The sequence below is a fragment of the Equus przewalskii genome, chromosome 9 (genome assembly GCF_037783145.1).
Source record: "Equus przewalskii isolate Varuska chromosome 9, EquPr2, whole genome shotgun sequence".
NCBI lineage: Eukaryota > Metazoa > Chordata > Mammalia > Perissodactyla > Equidae > Equus > Equus przewalskii.
This window is the reverse complement of record NC_091839.1, coordinates 54,812,591-54,838,093: the sequence shown is the minus strand read 5'-3', so window position 1 is coordinate 54,838,093 and position 25,503 is coordinate 54,812,591. Positions and strand designations below refer to the sequence as shown.

General features: G+C 38.0%; 1 protein-coding gene across 2 annotated transcripts in view; it reads left to right on the top strand.

The window, feature by feature from the left end:
• Window positions 1–269: 269 nt before the first annotated feature.
• HACE1 (HECT domain and ankyrin repeat containing E3 ubiquitin protein ligase 1) overlaps window positions 270–25,503 on the top strand; it is a 106,191-nt gene continuing 80,957 nt past the window's right edge. The window contains exons 1-6 of one of the 2 annotated variants that reach the window (XM_070556755.1): window positions 270–621; window positions 6,674–6,728; window positions 8,207–8,296; window positions 9,066–9,170; window positions 14,586–14,661; window positions 21,996–22,127. In XM_070556755.1, the coding sequence (XP_070412856.1) occupies window positions 546–621; window positions 6,674–6,728; window positions 8,207–8,296; window positions 9,066–9,170; window positions 14,586–14,661; window positions 21,996–22,127 (534 nt within the window). In that variant the 5' untranslated portion in view covers window positions 270–545. The remainder of the gene's footprint in view (window positions 622–6,673; window positions 6,729–8,206; window positions 8,297–9,065; window positions 9,171–14,585; window positions 14,662–21,995; window positions 22,128–25,503) is intronic. The other variant, XM_070556756.1, reaches the window with a different exon arrangement.

Genomic DNA, 25,503 nt, shown 5'->3' with positions numbered 1-25,503 from the left:
ACAATTGTGCAAATCCCCAATCTGCTATGCAGGGGAGTGATAGAATTGCAGAAAGCTGCCCCCGTACAACTTTGGAGGGCAGCAGGAGGGGGCGTGGGGACACCCAGGAAGTCTCTCTGGAACTTCGGTGTACGTTCAGTCTTACTTCGTTGCTTTCAGCACACAGCGCCCTACCCCGGCGTCTGCGCTGCTGGGGCGCGGAGCCAAAGGCGCACCCAGCGTGGCTCCGCCCAGGGCGCGCGGCTCGGCCGCCTCGGAACTACAGTTCCCAGAAGGCCGTGCGAGTCCGGGAGGGAAGCGGTGGCGGCGGCAGGAAGGGCGCCAGCTGCGGCGGCAGCTTCGGCGGCGGCGGGTGTCTGCTCGGTGGTCCGTCCGGCAGTCCCCAGCCCCAGGACGGAGGACGTAGTCCCGAGCGGCCCCGCAGCCCCGGGCGCTGGCTGGGACGAGCCAGCGCCTCCGGCCGCAGGACGGGCCCGGGGCGGGATGTAGGGCGCTGGCGCGGAGGCCGCCGGCGCGGCGGGGACAGCGCGGAGGGCGCGCCGAGGATGGAGAGAGCGATGGAGCAGCTCAATCGCCTGACGCGCTCGCTGCGCCGCGCGCGCACCGTGGAGCTGCCGGACGGTGAGCGGGGCCGCGGCGCTGGGGGCGCCGGGGCGAGGGCGGGGCTTCCTCCGGCCGCGGTGAGGTCCGCTGGGAAAACGAACCGAAAGCTGAGCAAACGCCCACGTTGACTTTCCTTCCCCGGGGGGGGGGTGCGGGGGGCCGGGCGGGGAGCCCCGGCCACCCCTCGCTCGTCTCTCCCGACCGGGCAGGTGGGAATTTGCGGGAGGGGCCCGGGCAGTGCGGTTCTGCTGCGGGAAGAAGCAGGACAGACCGAAGTCTCTCCCGACTGTCCATCAAGGGTTTTTGGCGAAGGGGCAGAAATATCAGCCAGATGGCGGAACCCTGGATTCAGAAAACGTTCCAGTTGTGGGCCGTTTTACAAACGCTGCTTGCTGGGGCTAGAGAGGTGCTTCAAAAACAGTAGTGTTTGCTTTAAGCTGCAGGTGGGGATGGGGGAGGGGTGCGGGTTAAGCAGCTTTTGTTTTCGAAAATGTGGAGCACTATTGTATTTTGACAATAAACAAATAAAAGGATGTCAATGAAACCAACCTGTACTCTTAAAGTGCTGTGTGTATGCGTATATACACTTTAAAATGCATGCCTGCACTCTTCATTTATTCGTCAGACGTCAGTGGGGCTGGGGCTCTACAAAGAGGAATAAGGCGTGATCCCTGTGGTTCAGCAATTTTAGTTCAGTGTGCCAGGGTTCCTTCAGGACAGGTAAAACACTGGTAATAAAGAAGGTCAGAAAGAAAGCGTTTTCTTAGCAGCTTCATGAAATCAGACGTTTTAGTGACAGTGGGAGATCGCACGCTGCCCCTAAGAGGCTATTGGTTCTGTATGCCCAAGTGAGAGAAGGGCTAAGGGGCTTATGGCTGGTGAATTTTTGAAAAATACATGGTGTGTGTTTATCTTATTTCATTTTTTCCAAAACTTTCTTTGAATTTCTGCTAGAGAGGTGATTTGTCAGGGAAGGGAGGGGGACCTTGGGAGAGAGCTATCAAAGAAATGTGGGAATGGGGACTTTGGGGGTAATTCTCTTGGAGAAATTTTGCCTGGTCTCTACTTATGACTCAGAATAGGGATGGTTTGTGGTGACTGTTTCTCAAAAACATTTTTGTGCTTGGTACTTTGCTAGTATGAAGTAAACTGAAAATAATCCTGATTTTAATAACTAGATTTGCAGCTTCAGCTTTCTTTCTCTTTCCTTCCAACTTCCACCTTTGAATCCATTTCTTAAGTGAATCCATTTCACTTAAGAAATGGATTCATATTTCTGTGGTCATTTTCCACAGTCAAATTATTGGTATACGTTGATGAAGAAGACTGCTTGTATAGTTTCATTGACACAGCAATTTGTATTGCTTAGTTTAAATCTCATTTTTTTTAAATAAATGCTATTTAGAAGACTTTGATAATGTTTCCTGGTTTTGAAAGTAATATATTTTCATTGTAGAAAATTTTGAAAAGGAAAATAAAAAAATCTGTTATTCTGCCACCCAGAAATAAACAATGTTAGTATTTTCTTTATTTCCTTCTATTATTTCTTTCTGTACCAGATTAAGATCATACTAAATATAGTCTTTTATTTTGCTTTTAAAAACATGTCACGTTTTATATATCTTTAAATACGCATGACTTTGTAGGATTTCATAGGATACATGCAACAAATGTTCAGTGTAATTTTTGTTTTTGTAGTAGATTTTATGAGGAGCACGATTGTACTCTTTTAGGTCTCAGTCTGCCTTTATAAATATTTCCTCAGGATTAACACATGGGAGAATTATAGATCTAATTAGATCAGCATTTTTAAGGCTCTGAGTATCCACCTCTCAGCTTACTCTTTGGAAAGTTCCACCAACAGTCTGAGAGCCCCTGGAAACTAGAGTGATTGAAAATAAAACTTTTTCTCATATTACTAGGCCAAGTGGTGTCTTGCTTACATTTCTTTTTCTTTGATTATAATAAGTTTGCTCATCTTGTTCCTTTAATTTATCTCTGTCCTTAAGTTCTGGTGAATCTTTTTGAATTCTCTGATTGGCTCTTTCGAGTATGTACGTGTGTGTGTATAAATATATTATATTCTAATTATGAAAATCCAGATTGTTGTACTTGCGTTTTAAGGGCTAAGCAGAAGTTCTGAGATTTCTCTAAATTTAGGAAATAATCAGATATTTATTGTGCCTTAGAATTCAGCGGTTCATAGTGATCTAATTGAAAGAAATTATGAAGGTTGGGATGTTTTTAATGAGCTTTTACTCAAGTTCATTACTCTAAAATCAAGTTTGTTGCGTAGGATTAAACTGCAGATATTTGATGTACCGAGTGAGATACTGGGTGGTCACATTTATGTTTCCTTGGGATGATGAAAAGCTGAGTATTACCACGAAGTAATGAGTGCGGCCTGTTGACTCATCCTGGGCAGGGCTGACAGGGATATTCTTGGGAGGGAGGAAGGAGGGGAAAGAAATTACTTTAGGGAGATGCATTCTCGGTGGACTTTACAAAGTTGGTTTACATTGTTTACTTATGTGGAAAAAATACTCTCAAACTACTGCATTTACAATGAATGTAGTTTGTTTAATAGAATAATAGGATGTGAGCCCATTTTCGCATATATTTGAATCTTGATTTAGGATAATCATGAATGTTTCAAAAATCGCTTCCATGAGTCTGAGCTCCCTGTTTTTTAAGGTTTTCTTTGTAGTTGTTGAGTTCTGAAACTTTTGTCTATTAATAAAATTTTATTATCTATTAATAAAAATGGCCAACATATCTGATAAAGTGAGAGAGTAAACTTTTCTTATCACTCTAAAAACTTTAATTATATGCCTTCCTCAAGGTATCTTCATGAGTGTGGAGAAGGAAGCCCCTCACGACAAGTTTTATTCTGTTCCTTCTTAGTATAGCGTTTCCTGGATAGTCTTCTAGCACCGTAGCTGTGGCTGTATTTGTTTCTTCATACCTTTTAGTGTAGGTGAGCTATATTTTTATAAGGTTAGATGTGACTTAAAAAGTAAGATCCACATCTAATTTCATCTTAATAAACACCCCATATATAAAACCCAGGCAAACCTTATGATGCTCACTCATGCTCACTTAAAATTATGTACTGTCTTGATTTATAAGTTTACATTCACAAATAAAGGCATTTCTTGTTTATGACTTTATTTACTAAAAGGTGACTTAATTGAAATTGTCATGGTTTAGACGTTCGGATTTTTATTGGGGTGTGTATTATATGAGGGATAAAGAATGTTGCCGTGCCCAGGGAGGCTGAAAGCAGTGTTTTTCAATGCCTAGTGGTGACTCACTGGTGGTTAATGAGAACAGTTTAGTGGTTGCAGTCAGCATTTAAAAAAATGAAATAGAAGAGAATAAAACAAATTAGAGAGTATTGCACATATTAAATATTGTGGACCTTTTGATTACGCTATGTAATGTATACTGGATGCACTGTAGGATTTTTATTGTTGGGGCTCTGCAGTCAGTCAGGTTAGAATTCCACTTAGCCCCTTAATGCCACCACCACACAGCTTGTTGCTTAGTGCTTCAGTTTTCTCTGTTGTAAAATGGGGATAATAGTGCCTAGTTCATAAGATGGTTGTGAGGATAAAAGAAATGCTGTGTGTAAAGTGTTTAGAACAGTGCCTTTAAGATAACGATTTAAAACACGTTGGCTATTACTAATAGGATTCTTTGGTATTATTTTATTTTTCTATGTTATAGTGAAAGAATTTTGTTGCATCTGCATACTAAACTTGTGAATATTGACTAGGACTAAATTGCTTTTTGTGTATATACTCACAAATAGTGAAATAAGGAAAAAACGTGAAGAAATGGTAATAACTTGTTTCTTCTCTCCTCTAAATACTTCAGTGTATTTCTTTTATTTTTTTTTTTCTTGCTGAGAAAGAGTTGTGCTAAGCTAACATCTGTTGCCAGTCTTCCTCTTTTTTCGCTTGAGGAAGATTGGCCCTGAGCTAACATCTGTGCCAGTCTTCCTCACTTTTGCTTGTGGGTCACCGCCACAGCATGGCAAACAGGTGGTGTAGTTCTGCTCCCAGGATCTGAACCTGTGAACCTGGGCCTATAAAGCGGAGCATGCGGAACTCAACCACTATGTTGTGGGGCCATCCCCAATATTTCTAAATATATATTTTTTCAAACATAATCATAATACCACCATTAGAGCCAACACAACTAACAATAATTTTTTGTCATCAAATACCCAGTCCATATTCAGTTTTCCCCTCTCAAAAATAGCTTCTTACAGTTGGTTTGTTTGAATCAGTATCCAGACAAAGTCCACGTTATATTTAGTTGATTCATCTCTTAAAACTCTTTTAATGATAACAATTCTGCATCTTTTTCTTTTTTTTTTTTTACTTTTCTTTTTTAAGTAATTTTGGACTTGTAGAAAAGTTGCATAAATAGTACAGTGTTCCCATACACCCTTCTCCCAGCTTCTCCTAACGTTCATATCTTGTACAACCCTAGTGCAGTTATCAGAACTAAGGGATAAACATGGGTGTAATACTATTAACCACATTGCAGACTCTATTCGGATTTCATCAGTTTTCTCACTATGTCCCTTTTTTCCTCTAGGATCCAGTCCAGGATACCATATCTCATTTAGTTGTTGTGTTTTCTTAGCCTCCTCCAAATTGTGATAGTTCTTCAGTCTTTCCTTATCTTTAATGGCCTTGAGACTTTTTAAGAGGATTGATCAGCCGTTTTGTGGAATTCCCTGTAATTTGGATTTATCTGATGTTTTCTCATAATTAGACTAAAACTATGTATTTTTGGCAAGAATACTACAAAAGTGGTGTGCCCTTCTCAGTGGACCGTATCAGGGGGTACATGATATGGATATGTGTTATTTCTGGTGATGTTACCCTTTATCAGTTGATTAAGGTGGTGTCTGCTGGGTTCTTCACCGTAAATTTACCATTTTTCCTTTGTAACTAATCAAAATTTTGGGGAGATACTTTGATACTATGCAAATATCCTTTTTCTCCTCAAACTTTAACTCATTAATTTTAACATTGGTATTAACTTTCTGAGGGCTGAATGGGAGTTGTCAAGGTTACTTCTCTGTAAATAACTTATTAAAAATCATAAACCTCTAAAATGTATTGAATTGAGGAATGACCATTAGTAATATATAAAAATAAATTCAAACACGAGCTGAAATTTACATAAGTATATAATATGGCATCATAGATGTTGTTGACTATTTTTTTTTTTTGGAGGAAGATTAGCCCTGAGCTAACTGCTGCCAATCCTCCTCTTTTTGCTGAGGAAGAGGAGGGCCCTGAGCTAACATCCATGCCCATCCTCTACTTTATATGTGGGATGCCTACCACAGCATGGTGTCCCATGGTCTGCACCTGGGATCCGAGCTGGCGAACCCCGGGCTGCTGAAGCGGAACATGCACACTTAACCGCTGTGCCACTGGGCTGGCCCCAGATGTTGTTGACTTTTAATCTTTTTTTTTTGGACCAGGTTTCTGTGACTTTATTCTATAAAAGATATAAATGAAAGTGTTGATAGTGTAAAGTAATAAGTAAAAGTAAGACTTTAATGCTGTTTCATAAAAGCTTCTAAAATAATTTCTTTTATTATAGTATTGGTAGGGAGCAAGTATGGTGTGTATTTAATGTTTTAAAATTGTTTTAGCTCATATAACTTTAATATTCACATATTCTTAAAATTCCTGCAAACTAAATATAAGTATGATAAAACAAAGTCATTAAACACCTCTTTGAAAGCAAAAGAAATTTCAGCTGTTAAAGGTACAGAAAATATTAGGTTTGTAATTTCCCCCTCAAATCCAGAAGCTAAGTACTTTTGTGACAATGTACAGAGGACGAGCATTAGAAGGGATAAATTCTGCATTGTTGTAAATTTTGCAGTACGTCTGGTATTCTGTGCTATCCTTAACGTTCTTCCATGTCTTCTTCTTGCTTTTTATGTAGAGCTAATAAAACTCTAAAGTAGTCTTAAGTATCACCCTTTGGAAAAAGTAAGGAGATAATTCTGTTTCTGTTTTTTTTTTTTACTCAGATAATGAAACTGCTGTTTATACATTAATGCCAATGGTCATGGCTGATCAACACAGGTGAGTGCCTATTTCACAAATTTACACTTTTTGAGAAGTAGAAACTTTCCTGAATTTTGTGTGTACATCCACACACACACACACACACAATTTGTATGTAGATGTTGCCCTATTTAGCCTCTGTTAATACTTTTCTGCCTGTGAAATAAGAAATAAGATTTCCCGGGGGCTGGCCCGGTGGCCGAGTGGTTAAGTTCGCGTGCTCCGCTGCAGGCAGCCCAGTGTTTTGTTGGTTCGAATCCTGGGCACGGACATGGCACTGCTCATCAAACCACGCTGAGGCGGCATCCCACATGCCACAACTAGAAGGACCCACAACAAAGAATATACAACTATGTACCAGGGGGGCTTTGGGGAGAAAAAGGGGAAAAAATAAAAAATCTAAAAAAAAAAAAAAAAAAAGATTTCCCAAGATCTATATCAACCGTAACATTCTATGGTAAGAGATTTTCTAAATGAATAGGCAGATATTAAGTCAAATATTTGATTGGTCTCTGACAGTGAAAAAAACATTGTGATGATTTCTGCTGGAGGTCACTACTGATCTTTAGTAGCAAGAGGTTAGAGCTGAAGGACAACTGATTTCCGTAGTGTTCCATTCCATGGATGTTCTTTTTATTGATGTAGTGGTGATACTCTTTTTGCAGGGCACATGTGAGATACAGTTATCTGGCTATGTGATGAGACGTTTACCCCGCAGCAGACAGCTCTGCTGTGGTTAGCCATTGGGTAGTTTGCTATAATGAGAAGAAAGTGAAGAGAAACTATTTTGAAACAAGTTTAAAATATAAATGATTTTTTGCTTGAAACTTCCTGTCTGGTATAACTAAAACATGTTTTTGTCTGATTTTTCTTATTTGGCCAAAAGTAATATAGATAGGCTCAACTTCCTACAAGGGGAGCAGCCAGCCCTACTGTCTTTGTTTCTCAAGAATCTAGGGAGAGCTGAAGCCAACTTAGGTGTCCTGAGAGCAGGCCACACAGCCAGAGCGGCAGACCAGGAAACCTTCAGCCCTAGTTTATAGGTCAGGGCAGTCAGTTTTGGGATGATGCTGCGCTGGCTGCCATGCTACACTTAAGAGAATAGTGCCTTGATTTTAGGTTGACGTCTGACAGAACCTTCTTAATAATTGGTAAGAGTAATTAAAGAGCTTTTAACTTGAGTTATTTTGTTTGTTTGTTTGAGGAAGATTAGCCCTGAGCTGACATCTGCGGCCAATCCTCCTCTTTTTCCTGAGGGAGATTGGCCCTGAGCTAACATCCATGCCCATCTTCCTCTGCTTTGTGTGTGGGACGCCTGCCACAGCATGGCTTGATAAGTACTGCTTAGGTCCATGCCCAGGATCTGAACTGGTGAACCCTGGGCCACTGAAGTGGAGCATGCGAACTTAACCACTTTACTACCAGGCTGGCCCCGTGTTGTTTTTAAAAACCATCTCTTTAGTGTGATGACTTGTCTTTTAATTCTCTTGGTGTAGGTCTGTTTCTGAACTACTATCAAATTCAAAGTTTGATGTCAATTATGCATTTGGACGTGTGAAAAGAAGCTTGCTTCACATTGCAGCAAAGTAAGACTAAAGATATTTTGGATTAAAGTCTGGTCTAGAGTAATGATCAGGAAGCTTTGACTCAGTGTTGTCGCACAGTAGTTCTGGGGAGACATGAGAACAGACGCTTTATTCTGTTCAGGGCTTAGTGTGCTGTGCTTGCCTTCTTTCTCTAGATAGATTGTTAACCTTGAGATTGGACTCAAGTCACATATCTGCTGTCTTGGTGGATTCTAGATCGCATCAGAGGAGGTTAGGCATGGGGATTGTGTTTCCTGGATGTACTTAAGAGGGTACAGTCATTGAATTTTCTTTTGATCCTACCATTACGAGATTTTATGTACTAACTGCATGTGAAGTCATTGGGTTTATATTTTTTGCTTAGGTTTGAGAATGGTTTTTATCCACAATCTTCCAGGGTGTAATCAATGAATTAGTTGATATCTGGCCTCCTTTCAGGATTTAGGTAGATGTGTCAAAATTAATTTTTCATAGTAAATTTAACTTCTGGAAGGCCAAAAAGTTGAGACTGCTCTATGGTTTCTTTTATGTACTAATACTTGATTTCGCTTTATTTGAAGTTCTCACATACTTCATAGCTTTCATCGTAGAATGTGCCATTTTGAAAGTAAAGGATATTTACTGTTTGTGACAAGTTAAATCAAAGTGTAGTAAAATCAAAATGAACTTCAAAAACAATGTGTTTAATAGAAATTTTTGTTCTTTATTTAAGCTTTGTCAGCTGTGACTGTTTTCTGAATGTATCTGAACTGTTTTTCATATTGTTTAGCTGTGGATCGGTGGAATGCTTGGTTCTGCTGTTGAAGAAAGGAGCAAATCCAAACTATCAAGATATCTCAGGCTGTACGCCCCTGCATTTGGCAGCTAGAAATGGGTAAGTATTTTGTGTCCTTACATAGCTTAAGTTGTGTTATCAGATATGACTAACAGTATTCAAGGCACTCTACCTTGATTTGGTGATTTTTTTTTTGTCACCCAATATTTGCCTTGGGAAGAGGCTCTTGGGTTGTTATATACAACTTTTAAATAACTAGCATATTTAATTTATTAAATTGTTTGCTGGTATTTTTCTTCTTGAAAATATATTTGTCAAAGTTCAGTTTTACTTGTATTATAACGACATTGTATTTTCTGAAAAGTGTAATTTTCACTTCCTTGTTTTGGTGTTGTTTGTCTTGCTAATCTTTGGCCACATGTAACTCCATGGCTTATTTTTCCAAATTGTTTGTTGAGTTGATTTTATTAATGGAATTAAAGACAGAGCAAATGTAGTATGCTCAGCGTATGTGTAATGATTTGAGAACACGCTGTACTAGAGTGAACTTTCTAGATAAGGGCTGCTTACTCCTTTCCGTCTCAAACTATTTTTCATTTTAACTATAACAAAAAGTTTTCTAAATAAATAATGTGCTTTCTAGCCCTCCGTTAAAGTTTTTTTATTAAATAAGTTTTTTCCTGTTAGAAAAGCAGTATTTTCAAAATGGGCATATGTTTTTGCCTCTTCCTGATAACTCTGGTCATCATTATGAACATCATTATGTTTTTCTGTGCTATTTTAAACCCTACTATACTCTTCATGGGTTTTTCCTTTTTTGGTCAAGAATTTCAGATGTCACATCTCTGTGTCTGCCTCTACCACTGTTTTTTCATTTCTTAAAATTCTGTTGGAATGAGAAACCAGACCAAAGTGGTTGGAATTAGGTTTAAAATGAAAGTAAGTAGTTTTGATTTAGGGCTTGAGGAACATAATTTTTGAATGCTATAAAACTTCTCTATGAATGTATATTCTGTGTCTCTTCTTTTGATTACTCTTGAAAATACTTTTGTTTCCTGTTTTAAACTGGGATTCTAGGTAGTAGAGGTGGCAGCCTGAGAGAGATGGACATGGAGCTAAAATTGTCCATTGTGTCAATCTGAGGCCAAATTATTGCATTTAAGGATTAAAGTGGAACCGAAAAATGGAACACCGTAGTGACATCCAGGTTGCACAGGGGAAGACGTGGTCCTTTGACTGTCTGTGGTCTGCCCCACTTCCTGATTTACCACGTGACCCAGTTTAGTTGTCCACTGTTCTAATAGGTATCAGGTATGTTGTGGTGTGTCACACCCAAGGTCATAGAGTAAATGGTTCATTTCCTTGCTGAATTGATCTCAGGTCTAGCTACATTATCCCAAGTGTTGGTAGGGCAGTGACAAAGCTCTTTGAAAAAGTTACATAGAAAAATATCTCAGTATTCTGTCTCAGCAACTGTAAATGAAAGGACAGATGGTGCACAGCAGGGATAAAATATCTACTGCCATTTAGCAACAGACTTAGTCATTTAGGAGACATTAGAGTTTTTTTTTTTGAGGAAGATTAGCCCTGAGTTAACATCCGCCACCAGTCCTCCCCTTTGTGCCAAGGAAGATTGGCCCTGAGCTAACATCTGTGCCCATCTTCCTCGATCTTGCATGTGGGATGCCTGCCACAGCGTGGTTTGATAAGCGGTGTGTATGTCTGTGCCTGGGATCCAAACCACTGAATCCCAGGCCGCTCAAGTGAAGTGCGTGAACTTACCTGCCACACCACTGGGCCAGCCCCGATTACCTTTTTTTTCTGGCTCTCTTGAGGTATAATTGACAAATAAAATTGTAAGATATTTAAAGTGTATGGCTGATGATTTGATATCCATATACATTATGAAAAGTTTCCTCTCATCTAGTTAGAAACACATCTGTCACCATCATCTCATGTATTTATCTTTTTATATTTTGGTGAGATCATTTAGGTTGGAGGCAGTTACATCTTAAAGGTAAAGAAATATGACAGATATTACGTGATTCACGTGGCAAGTCAATGAAGAGAAAAGGAATAAGAGTAGTTCATAAGCCTCACATAACTTCTAATTTGGATGCCTTTCTGTTTCTGTAAATATTACTTTTGATACTCAATTCTTAACTATTTTGGTTTTTATTATTTATTAAATGGATGTTCTGTCCAACTTAGAGGTGCTCAGTAAATGTTTGCTGAGTGACTTGAGTACTTGTTACTTCTGTAGCCACTAATGTTTTCAGAAATAGCTTCTTACTGTAATTTCTCTATGCGTTCCAGTTTGTCTAGACTGGAGCAGAAGTCAGGGGAATTCTGCCCCTTTTGCTGTTCCATCTGTTTTTTGGGGGGTTAGTTTTTTGTTTTGTTCCCTCGCTATCATTGTCAGATGGGTAGTGTATTTCTCTTGGCCTGCTTTATCATTTCTCTCTTGACCCGTTAATGCTGGGAGCATTAGTACTGAATTGCCTTCCTTTCCAGTAGAAGACCCATTAAGCTGCCACAAAGCACTTGGATGACTGGTCCCTGTGTCATTTGGGTTACCGTAAGCTTCCTATAATTGTTGCGGTATCTGGGCAGGAAAATACTTGCTTCCTGTACGGGAGGATCCAGCATTGGTTACGATTGCATGAGAATGTTGAAAAGGGAAGACTTCAGAGTTACTGTGTATCCTTAGGTTGCATATTGGTCAGATTTGAAACCTGATTTTTTCGGCTAGATTGTGAGCTCATAAAGGGCAGAGCCCGTGTATTAGTTAATATTTTAGCTCCAATTCTTAGCAAAATAGGTGCTCACTTATTGGGTTGTTTTGATTTACTCAGGTTCTGGAAAATAGGAATAATGACTGTTAGGTAAGAAAAAGAGGATATATTTCTCTCATATTGTCCTGTACCATTTGCAGTTCATTTTGGGTGTGTGGGGCAACATTATGGATGCTGCTTTTCTTCAGCAGCTCTTACCCTAAACACTTCTTTGGGACTGTTTCTTTGGCTCATTCCCACCTAAGTGTTTATTTTGGTAATAGGCCAATGGTCCATGGCAGGCTTTTGAGTAGGTTTTAGAAATCCAGCAATATGGTTACAGACACACACACACAAACGTTTTAAACAACATGTTCATTTTAATAGGACGGTCTGGTCTGTTGTCTCAAGATTATTGAAGATTTATTTCCTAAGATTTTTATAACAATGTGTTAGATGAAGGAACTTTGTAAATGTTTGGACTTACAAGTTTGCTGAGAGCTTTAATTTCTTCGGTTATAATGCTGATTTTAAATGATATTTAACTTTATTTCTGATCCCAAAATCAAACCAAGAAAAGCAATTTGTTAGTTTTCTTTTCTTTTTTTGCTGAGGAAGATTCACTCTGAGCTAATATCCATGCCAATCTTCCTCTATTTTTTAGTATGTGGGCTGCCAGCACAACATGGTGGCTAACAGAGCAGTGTACGTCCATGCCTGGGAACCAAAATTGGCCCACTGAAGTGTAGCACGCTGAATTTAACCCCTAGGACACTGGGGCTGGGCCATAGTTCTCTTTTCTTTTGAAAGGCTTATTCAGTCAATGAAAACTTTAGCTATTGACTTATATGATTGATAATTTAATAATCAATAAAGTTTTGTTGAGTTTTACTGAGAGCACCTACCTATGCTTAGTACTGAGTTGGTTAAAGAAAAGTGATATAATTCATGGTGTGAAGAAATTTATGATCTAATTGAGTAAGGAGTAATATATACACATATATACTATACGTACTATGTACTCTATATCGTATACTATGTATGTAGTATACTTGTATATATTAATATTATATATACATACTATATTATATAACATATGCATAATATATTATTACATGTACACTATTTTATATTTTATATGTATAACTGTTTACTTAACTAGATCATAAACCTCTTCATGCTGTGGATTGTATTTCCTTAATTCAGTACTGAGCATAGTCCAGCATGTATTTTAAATGTGTATTGTGTGTGTATATCATTTGCAGTTTTCAAACTGTGAATTTTCATTTTATTATTTAATGAGGGGGAAATTGAGATGAATATTGAATAGTGACTAGGAATGGATCAAGCTAAGGGGAAACATTGTGAGCAAAATGAAATGGGTAGGCAATTTAAAAGGGGACAAAGGACTTGAATAGACATTTCTCCAAAGAAGAGATGAAAATGGCTAATAGGAACGTGAAAAGATGCTTAGTATCACTCATCTTTAGGGAAATGCAAATCAGAACTTCACTGAGATACCAACTCACACTTATTAGTATGGCTATCAAAAAAACAGAAAGAAATAAGTGATGATGAGGATGTGGAGAAATTGGAATCCTTGTGCTTTGTTGGTAGGAATGTAAAGTGGCACAGATGCTCTGAAAAACAGTTTGGGCAGTTCCTCAAGAAATTACAAATGGAGTAACCGTATGATCCAGCCGTCCCACTTCTGGGTATATACCCAATAAAGTGGAAAGCAGGGTCTTGAAAAATATTTGTACACCCATGTTCATAGCAGCCTTATTCACAGCAGCTAAAATGAAATCAACCTAACTGTCCAATGGCGATGAATGGGTATGCAAAATGTGGTATATACATACAATGAAATAGTATTCAGCCTTAAAAAGGAAGGAAATTCTGACGTATATGCGACAGTGTGGATGAACCTTGAGGACATTATGCCAGGTGAAAGAAGCTAGTTACAAACAAGACAAACACTGTATGATTCCACTTTTATGCGGTACTTAGATGAGGCCAAATTGTAGAGACAGAAAGTAGAATGGTGATTGCCAGGGGCTAAGGGGAGAGGGAATTGGGAATTACTGTTTAATGGGTATGGAGTTTCAGTTTTGCAAGATGAAGAGTTCGTGAGATAGGTGGTGGTGATGGTTGCACAACAGTATGAATATACTTAATATGACTAAACTGTACACATAAAATTGGTTAAGATGATAAATTTTATGTTATGTGTATTTTACCATAGTACAAATAATCGGAAAAAAATGAGTGGGGGGATGCATAGACATGAATTTTATTAATTTTGTGGTTATGTTTTTGTAACTCATCTTAGTATTAACTTTTAAATATTTTGCAATCTGGATGTAGGATACAACATTGAGGCATCGTTTTGCTATATCCATTCCCCTTCCATTGGACTTACATTGTCTTATATTTCTAGTGAAGATTGCTGTTCCAGATATTCAGTCAATGCTAGAAAGTTCTCAGAATTTTGAATGATGAATTTGTCCCAATGACATGGAAACCTCATTGTGCCTTTTCTTTATCCTATTATCTTTGAGTCGTAGAAACAATTTTGTATTCTATTTCAAATGTTATAGTGTTTATTTAAATATTGCAGATATACATTGATACTTGCCATCGACTAATGTTGAGTGTACTTAATATTTCAGTAAAATAATTGTCATTTGTTTATTTTTCTGGGACCAGTTATCCGTGACTGTCTCTTTTTCTTTTTCAGGCAGAAGAAATGCATGAGTAAATTATTAGAATACAGTGCTGATGTCAACATTTGTAATAATGAAGGCCTTACAGCAGTAAGTGCTAAGAATTTTATCTGAGATTTTTAAAATACGTTTTAGAAATTAGTATTGAAGGTGATAGTAATGTAAAGTGTAGTACAAGTGTTTCTGCAAGTTACTTCTTTGTGATAATTAAGAAGATGCAGAATGGTTTGAGATAGAGTTCTCAGCTCTATTTTATTAGGGGAAGTTACGGTTCACCACATTGCTCCTTTCTCCTTCTTTTTAAGTTTATGACCTTTCATTTATTTTGAAGTCTTATTCCCTTAGCTTTTGTCACTGACTTTCAAGGGACTTCTTAGGAGCATCTCTGCTAGGGTGTGTTACGAGTTCATTATAGGAGAGCTGTTTTTCATTATGTCCTTTTAAATGCTTTTCATGTGTACACTGAAGGAAAATTGGATGGCTAGGCAGAAAGGAAAAGAAAGGAATGAAGGGAGTGATGACTCACCTGTGTTTCTGCACTCAGAGATAATCACTGTTAATATTTTGGCCTGTATCCTTTCAGACTTGTTATATCTTACTCAAAACTAGTATTTTTATTCATTTTGCCATATGACTTTCTTTTCAAAAAAAGTTAATGTATTTTTGATCTACATAGATATTATAGGGAGGTAGTGTGGGATATTTCTGAACAGATTGTTGAAATCCAGAAACGTTAATCGAATTGTCATTATTTAGTGGAGCATTATTTATTACAAAAGTAGAGATAAAATAGAATTATGTGATTATTGAGAAATTATTTTGAAGTCATGACAGAAGACGTTAAATTTTATCTTCCTGTATGTGAGGTGATGGATGTATTAATTGACTGGATGATGGGAGTCCTTTTACAATGTATATCAAATCATCACATTGTACACTTTAAAAATCTTATAATTTTATTTGTCAGTTATACCTCAATAAAGCTGAAAAAATTTTTTTGCCTTCCTTTGGTAGTATTTGTAGATATTTAATCTTTTATTTTTTGACTAAAGAATATTGAGTATTTATGTGCCATGCCAGTTTTTGAGGCCTTTCTGATTAAATTCTTTTTGGTGAGGTAGGGGGCTGGGGCATTAAAAACAGCTTCCCTAACATTTGAATTATTTTGTGAATGACTTATTAAAGAAAAAGCTCAATCATGATTATTATGTGGAATCCACAATTTCTGTGATAATCCTGATTTTTCTTATATATTAGCAATATAGCACCATCTACTCTGTAAAGAAAAACTGTATTCTGAGTATCTCCAAGATGCTTAGTGATATTGTAGGTACCATAGAGGGTTATTAAACTATGAAATTGACAAAGCTTATCCTTAGGACATTATCTGGCATAGGCAAGATAAGATGTCTAATATTGAGGCTGGCCCCGTGGCTGAGTGGTTAAGTTCATGCACTATGCTGCAGCAGCCCAGGGTTTTGCTGGTTCGGATCTGGGGCGCGGACATGGCACGTTGAGGTGGCGTCCCACATGCCACAACTAGAAGTACCTGCAACTAAGATAGACAACTATGTACTGGGGGGATTTGGGGAGATAAAGCAGAAAAAAAAAATGTCCAATATTAACATAATATGTTTAATCACGTAAGTTTGTATCTGCTAATTTCTCCCCTTCACTCTTGAACTTTAAGGGAAGTGGAGTAGAAAATTTTTAAAAATCAAATTTTTATTTGAAAAATTATCCATGCATATATTTGAAGAGTGAAATTATTCTATAAGGCTTATTATAGAACAGTCTCTACACTCCTGCCTGGGACCGACCTTGATGTTCTCTCCTGGGGCTCTGAATGGTGTGATGTGCCTCCTCCTCTTGGAAACTGTTCTGGCCCCCAGATTTGTTTCTGCCTAGTCCCAGACCACCATAGTGGAAATGAATTCAACAGCCGGGCCCATTGACCCCATCAGCTGAAGCAAGATGAGATGGTGAAAATGTGTTGCTGCAGAATTGAACAGTTGCCACCAAATACGTGGGACAGTAAAGCCAGGGGCTTCTGAGATGGAAGAGACCTTCAATGGGGAGCCAAGAGTCCCAGGATTTTTCTCACAAAAGGAGAGAACGGTTGACTGCATGCTTTCTAGACTGGTCACCCTCACAAAGGACTCCTCATGTTTCTTCATTCATTTGTTCTTTCAACAGGAATTTCTTGAATACCTACTATGTGCTAGGCACTTCACTGGTGTGGTGATAGAGCAGTGAATATGGCTGATCTGATCCTTCTTGTCCCCAAACTTCCAAAGGAGACAGGAAAGTCTTCAGGCAGTGGTGACACAGTGTAATGAATGTCAACATAGGAGCCGGAGATGCTATCCAAGTCATAGGAGGGGACCCATCCTCACCTCGGGCATTGGAGGAGGCATCCTAGGGAAGCATCACATGGGCTGAGGCCAAAGGGTCAAATAGAAGTTAGACTGGTGGAAGTGGTGGTTGTAGGGTTGGCAGTGGGAGTTGGGAAGAGAGTTCTAGCTCTATGGAAGTGGTTGGCAAAGACTTAAAGCATGTAATTCTCTTCACCTTCAAAGTCACTCTTCCACTTTTTTCAATAAAGTATATTCTATGCTTACCCATCCTGAATGTTGCCAAGGTGCATTGTCAAGGATGAGGTGGGGATAGAGCCAAACAAAAGAATAATTCCAAATGTTGGTGTCTGCCAAGGCACCATCATTCAGCACCATAAACCATAAGCTCAGGGCTTTGTAGACTTTTCCCTGCCTTATTTATATTGCTGGTAGGGATGAGGTATTTAGACTTGAGTTGATTTGTTCTGAACTCAGAATTATCAAAGTGAGACAATAAGAGTGATGGAATATTTGTTAACGTGCCTATACCATCCCCCAACTACTGTCAAAGAATTCATTGCCTCTAACAGAGAGTTCTATGAGAACAAAGCAAAAGAACATCCATAAGAACTACTGAAGGCAGTGATGACTTACTTTACCCAGGTGGCAGAGTCAGGGTGAGATCTTTGCCTTATCTGTCTGGAAGAAATGGAGGAAATGGGCAGTGACTGCTAATGGGTGCAGGGTTTCTTTTTGGGGAAATGAAATGTTCTAAAATTGGTCGTGGTGATGATTGCACAAGTCTGTGAATATACTAAAAACCAGTAAGTTGTATACTTTAAATACAGCTTACTTTAAATGGATGAATTGTATGGCATGTAAATTATATGGCTTTATACCTCAAATAAATATACATCTACCTTATGATACCCTCCCCCTAAAAGAAAACATTCTCTTGACCTTCCTCCCCAGCCTCCAAACTTCTCACTCAGGAGTCACCTCCTCTCAACGGTTTTAATGGGTTTAAAAATTTTGTTTCCCTATATCTAAATAACATGCTAATATTGCTACCTTTTGATTTTTCAGTTTTAGGCATCACCTACTGACTTTCTGGAAGATAAGGTTATTGCTCTCTTTTTCAGCCACTCCCATTATCCATCCTGTACAAGAACATTTCCCTCACAGCCTTCAATCTAGTCATAATTTTAGTTAGATCATTTTTCAGTGTTTTCATTTTTTTTTTTTTTAAGATTTTATTTTTTTCCTTTTTCTCCCCGAAGCCCCCCGGTACATAGTTGTATATTCTTCATTGTGGGTCCTTCTAGTTGTGGCATGTGGGACGCTGCCTCAGTGTGGCTCAATGGGTGGTGCCATGTCCGGGCCCAGGATTTGAACCGACGAAACACTGGGCCGCCTGCAGTGGAGCTCACGAACTTAACCACTCGGCCACGGGGCTGGCCCCAGTGTTTTCATTTTTTGACTGTATAAAATTATTCGTAATTAGGCCAAGTAGTTTGCTGTAGTTACTTTCTTACACAGCATTTGCTTTTCATGTAGTTAATAATTGCGTTAAGAAAATTGAGATAACTGTAGATTCATATGCAGTTATAAGAAATAATACAGAGAAATCCTCTGTATATTTTGCCCGATTTCCCTTAGTGATAACCGTTTTCAAAGTTGTAGTATAATACCATGGCCAGGATATTGACGTTGATACAACCTATCTTAGTCAGTTTTCCCCAATTTTGTTTACTTGTATCCAGTTTTACCTGTGTGTGTATTAAGTTCTGTACAGTTTCATTACCCATGTGGATCCATCTGTCCACTATCACAGTCAAGATTCTGAACGTTTCTGCTTCCACAAAGATGTCTTGTGTTATTCTTTTATAGCCACAGCTTTCCTCCCCTTCACTCCCAGCCTAAGCCCAGGCAACCACTAATCTGTTCTCCATTTCTAAAATTTTGTCATTTCAAGAATGTTGTATAAGTGGAATCATACTGTATGGAACTTTCTGGTATTGGCTTTGTATGCTCGTTATATTTTCTGTGTAGACGATCATCTCATCTGCAAATAGAGATAGTTTTATCTTTTCCTTTCCAATCTATGTATCTTTTATTTCTCTTTCTTGCCATATTGCAGCTTTAAAATTTTTTTAAGTTTTATGAGTATTTATTATTAATTCATTACCAGATTTTCCCTGAGCTTTGTGAATATCCACATAGTATGTATTCAGTACCTTTCATCTTCCTGATTAGTTTTGAAGGAGTCTCTTATGCAGACTTCTGTTTTCTCGAAGCTGAATCGGTTGACTTCTAGGCCTGCTTCACAGCTGTTTGGAATGTCTCTTCACAATCTTCCTGGAGATTGCTTTTGCCTTTCTCTTGTTTTGTTTTTTTTGTTATATAGGTTCTGTGTCTGTCTTTCCTAATTACTATTCTGTCACTTTACTGGAGCACATTTTCTAGTAGTTAACTGAGAAAGGGTGCATGGGAGGTAAATTTGTTGACATTTTGCATGACTGAATATTGCTTGAGTCTTTGAGTCTGATTATGTAATTGGTAATTTAGATGACTAAAATTCTAGGCTGGGCATCATTTTCCCTTAGAATTTTGAAAGCATTGCTTTGTTGTCTTCTATGAAACTTGGTGCCATTTTGATTCTTGATGGCTTTTGTGAAACCTGGTTTTTTCCCTCTAGAAACTTACAGAATCTACTTTGTCCTTAGAGTTCTGAAATGTCGTGGTTATATGTCTTGGTTTGTATTAATTTTATCCATTTGGCTGGATAATACTGAGGCTCTGTCAACCTGGAAACTCTCATGAGAAATTTTCAGAAATTATTTCTTTGATGATTTCCACTCTTGTGTTTTCCCTATTCTCTCCATTTTGAATTCCTATTATTTGAATATTGGACCTCTTGGGCTAGCCTTTTAATTTTTTTTTGTCTTTTCTCTTGTTTCTCCTTTTCTTTGTCTTTTTGTGCTTTCTGGGGGACTTCCTTAATATTATCTTCTAAGTCTTCCTTTGAGTTTGCCTGACTATCATAGTATTAATTTCCAAGAGTTCTTCTTCCCGTTTTTTTTTTGCCCTGTCCCTTTGAAAAAATAGTATCCTGTTCTTGTTTCTTTTTTTCTTTTTTTTAAGATTTTATTTTTTCCTTTTTCTCCCCAAAGCCCCCCGGTACATAGTTGTATATTCTTTGTTGTGGGTCCTTCTAGTTGTGGCATGTGGGACGCTGCCTCAGCGTGATTTGATGAGTGGTGTCGTGTCCGCGCCCAGGATTCGAACCAACGAAACACTGGGCCGCCTGCAGTGGAGCGGGCGAACTTAATCGCTAGGCCACAGGGCCAGCCCCTCCTGTTCTTGTTTCGAGGATGTAGTCAGTATGTTTTCTCCCTGAGCGTATTAAATATAGTTTTTTCTTTTGCAGTTTTTTTCTTGAATATTCATGGTTCCTTTTCTTCTCTACTTTTTCTTTTTTGTTTGTTTTGTGTTTTGTCTTTCAAATTAGATGCATTTGTCAAATGTTTGGTGGAACAGGGAGAAGCTGTCTGAAAAGTCTGTCTGAATGTGTGAGGTCTTTTCACTGGGCTTCAGTGTAGAGTGATCTGCTTTGGGCGTTTGCCTTCAGGATCCTTCCTGATGGTAGTTTCTTTGGCATTTACTCCTGAGCTGGTCGGATTCCTCAGAGGAAGCTCTTCCAAGTGCGAGCAGCATGTTAGCTTTCTGGACCCTGGGTAGAGGGGAAGGCTTTGGGATTTCAGTATTCAGTGTGTAAACATGCACTTGGTCTCTCTCTTGCAGCGTTATGTTCTTGCTTCAGCGTCCCTGGTGTGTCTTATCTAGAGACTCTGAAGCCTCTTGTGCTCTGTCAGGTTGGGGAGGGGCAGGTATCAGCCTTGCAGAATAGGGGAGGGATGGGGACCTAAGGGGCTAAATGTTAATGTATGTACTTTCAAGTGCTGTGTTTTTAGTCCCACGTTCACCCCTGCATGAGGAGGGTTCTTACTACCGGTTCTTAAGCCTTTGGGGAGTTCTGTGATCTGAATCACCTCCTTCTTGGCTTTCTTGACTACTGGTTTAGGACTCAGCTTTTTGTTCTGACAAGTCAAAAGCTTCCAGCTTTCAAGATTTGTTGCTACTATATTCTCTCCTTTTCTTTATCTTAATGGGTCTGTTGTTTAAGAAAAAGTACTCTTCTGTCATTTCAGTGGTGTTTGGGGAAGAGTAGACTGATGCATGTGTTCACGCTGCCATTTTTTTTTTTTTTTTTTTTTTTTTTTTAAAAGATTTTATTTTTTCCTTTTTCTCCCCAAAGCCCCCCGGTACATAGTTGTGTATTCTTCGCTGTGAGTTCCTCTAGTTGTGGCATGTGGGACGCTGCCTCAGCGTGGTCTGACGAGCAGTGCCATGTCCGCGCCCAGGATTCGAACCGACGAAACACTGGGCCGCCTGCAGCGGAGCGCGCGAACTTAACCACTCGGCCACGGGGCCAGCCCCTCACGCTGCCATTTTAAAACAGAAGTTTGATGATAGATTTTTTAATGGAAAGAGGTCAAATAAAAAATACATGAATGTCATAGTCCACAGTTTTAACATTGATTATCTTTGAGTGATAGACTTATAGGTGTTTTATATTTTTTATCTTCCCTATATATTTTATTGTTTATGTATGATACACGCATTACTGGTCAAATACCAGAAGTAAAGAATATGACACCTACTGTGTTAATTACTTTTTAACTTGTTTGCTTCTCGGGAACGAAAAATATCCATTATCTTTTCTCTAGAGACAAACTGTGCATAGAGTCCAGGGTCATCAGAGAAGCAGAGTATTTGGTGATCCTAAGTGTAGTATACTTAACTACTTTGAACGATGAAGCACTTGGTTTTGAAATAGATGGTGGTGTAACCTACATCTTGATGCATATTTTTACCCCGTTAAAAAAATAGGAAAAAAGTATATGTGCTTAGATTTTAATATTTAATATGCATGTGCTCAAAGTTGAGAAATAATAGTGTTATTTATCTGCTGTTTTTATATGAAACACTCTTGCACAAATGTTAAGTAACTAAATGGCTGCACAGATACACTGGCTGGCTGTGAATGGGCGGACAGAACTACTCCATGACCTTGTACAGCACGTCAGTGACGTTGACGTTGAGGACGCCATGGGGCAGACGGCGCTGCATGTGGCCTGCCAGAATGGTCACAAGACGGTAAATTCAGCCATGAGGACTTTAAATTAAGTTGCATGTGTTTATTTTTGAAAACTTGGAATTCATGGAAAGTTTTTCTCTGCATTATTTTGGAACATGAAACGTCATAGCAAAATCTTGTAGCATTTTCTGCATCATATGGACTTCTGATTAATGTATTCTATGTGGATAAAAGGAATAGAAAATAATGCTTTTAAATCTGTTTAAAATATTTGTGATTTGGATTTCAGTTTTATTTCTGATTCATAGATTTTCATATGAATATACTAAAATTTTTCAATGTAGTATGTTCACATAATTTTAAGTTATGTTTATTCTGTTCTGTTTTATCAAATAACTTTTTCGTATTTTATTTTTTACCTTTAAACCTCAGTTATTGGCATTAGATAGTGAAGAAAGTGAGCACCAACATTGCCTGAATAGTTCAACTTGGATTATCATATTTTTCTGTTGTCTTGGAATATGATGCAAGTACTAGAGTGGTGACAGTTGTATTCTTTCTTACTTTAGATTTCTAAAATCATACATATGTTTTGTGGCAATCCTTTTCTGTTATTGCCATATATAAACATTTGGCTTTTGAAATTGCTAATAGTTTTCTATCTTGTTAGGAGACTTTGCTGCCTTATATGAAGATTGTTAGCTTAAGATTTTAGGTTAAATTTCTGCTTTGCTATAATTTCCTATCCTGGTTACTTTCAGGTTTTTTTCCCCCACATTTAACATTATTGATAATAGAATGTTATTTATTTACTTGCTAACCAGAACAATAACAACAACAAAAACCAACCGAAAACGTAAATCACCGCCAACAGCTACAAAGATGCAATGTTTGTTTGTTTGTATTGATTTTTTTGTACACACTCTCTATGAGTCTTTGTTGAGAGAATTTCTAAGTGGAATCTGGATTTCCATCTCTGCAAATTTTTTTTTCCTAATCTGGGTTCAGGATGTAGGATTCTACATGTTTAGATGCTGTAGGTATGACCTCAGTTCATGATTCTTTAAGATAGTGAGGCCAAGATTGACACTGTCTTATGTTTATTAAGAGTTGGAGAAAAGGAGGGATGTAGGATTGGTTTTTTCTTTCCTGGAATTTCTTCTGAACACCAATGTTCATTTTTATTTTTTTGTCTTTTGTCATCTGAAAACCAACCCAGTGTTTTCAAGGAGTATTCTTTCTCATCAGTTTGTACTTCCTCAGAGTCAACACTATTGAATTTAAAAAGTATTCTGTGTGGAAAAAAAAATTATCTGAAATGTCTTAATCTTGAATGGCCCAGGATTTTAAGCAACTGTTGCATATTAGGGAGTGAGTCCTGCTGGTAGCTCTCCTAGGACAGAAAAGCACCTACTTTAATGTAAACACTCTCTGCTATAACAGATGAGTGGAGTGTTGTTTACTAAGATTGCAAACCCTACCTGTTTCCCAGGAACTTTTGTAGGAAAAAAGTGGAATTCAGATTAGAAATGATCTACAAAAGCTAATTTTAGCTGCCTGAGTCAGTGAAGAAGCAAGAATTACAAAACATTTGTTCAAAGCATGGGCATTACAGACTGCATTAAAAATTTAGAATTGCTTTCTGAAGTTATTGAAGAGTAGTTAGTATAAGTATAATATATTCCATATGGTTTACAACCTAAAGCAGGTGTGGTAAAGTAAGGGAGAATTCCTCATAGTCAAATGCCTTTGAAGAATTGTATTCTCAGAAGATTTATAAGAGAGCCTGCCTTCACTGTGGTGATGAGTTTCACAGGGTGAGATTTTGCAGATATAGTAGAGGAGGAAAGGTACAAAAAGCCCTGGTGACTTGTGGTTGATTGTATTGGTGAGTGAGATCCCATCCCGTTACAGTTGGTCAATTATAGTTATCTGCAAGGATCAAGTAAAGAGAATGTTTAACACTATTTTCTGAATTATTTTATGCATCTTAACTCTTTCTTCAATTAGGGCAAGAAGGAATCTTGAAAAATTAGTCTATTTCCTAGCCTCCAGGCTGAATATACCTGTAAAAGTCTGTGTTGATAGTTGTGTTCATATTATCTCCATCTCATAATTACTCATGTATTTCTGGGACATGTTCAAATCTCAGTGGGTTAGCATATCCTTTTATCTTGAGTTGGATATGATTTACTGGGCTATGAGATATGATAAGTTATTACAGGGTAAGGGAGTATTGATTTTTTTTTAACCCTTTGTGTATCTTTCCATAAGTTGAACACTGAGTCTAAAATGCTTTGTCAGGTATCCTAGTGACTTATTTTAGCAGCAAGTGAAAATGGCCTTTTTCTTGTCTCAAAGTAGCCAGTTGTTGCATAAATTCATGAAAAGGTCTTCAGACTTGTGTCCATGTAGACATATACCCGTGCACATAGGTTTCAAGATTTTATTTTATTTTTAAGCTTAAAAGCTTGCTTATTGATTATATTTATTTTATTGAATAAAATATAAAACATAAAGAGGAAAGAAACTCCATTTTAAAATATTTTTAAAAGCATGTCTGTTCTTTTCAAATCAAAGAGGCAGATATGATAAATTCTTTACATTCTACCTTCTAATCTCATTTTAGGATAGATCTCAGGAGTGCATTGAAAAGATTTTGAGCAACTGGCTAAGAGTTCTAAAGCTTTGTAGAATTTATAATTGAGTACTATATTCTTGCATCTGATGACAAGAAATGCTTTTCAGATTTGTGTTACTTTTTTTAAAGATGAAAGATTTGGAAAAAAGATGATTTTATGTCATAAGTAAGAAATCGAGTAATCTTTGCCCTGGTTTCATAGAGATGCATCTGTTTTGTTGGAGGTAAACTGAAATAAAGGTCCCATCGTCCTCTTGTTGGAAGGAGGCGGTTTGGGCGGTTGAAGAATGCATTCCTACCGTTTTTGTCCTGCAACATAATAGCACTATGATTTTGAACTACTTCTATTTCTATTTAAAAATGATCAGATGAAAGAAATGGGTCATGACTCCTTAGTAATTTAATTTTTAACTTTCCTTACGTTAGCTGTTATTAGCTGTACAATACCAGAATTATGCTTTGTCTTTGGATATTGATTTAAAAAAATCATTTCAGAGTTTGGTTATTCAGCTGGCTTATTATACAGTCTTTGACGACTTTTTCTTCCCCTCACCTTATCTATCTCCTAAGGTATTTTCTGTCTACTGATTACATAATTCAGGAAAGTGCTGTGAACACTTTGGAAGACACGTAAGAGCCATAATAGTATTGGTACTATTACTGACGTTATTAATGTGGATGACGTGATTCTGCAAGAAAAGTACAGAGAGCATTATCTGGACCCTTAATTCATTTCCTTTTTTTCAATAAGCTAGGCCTAGAGTGTTGTTTAATTTTTAATCTCAGTTTTAGAA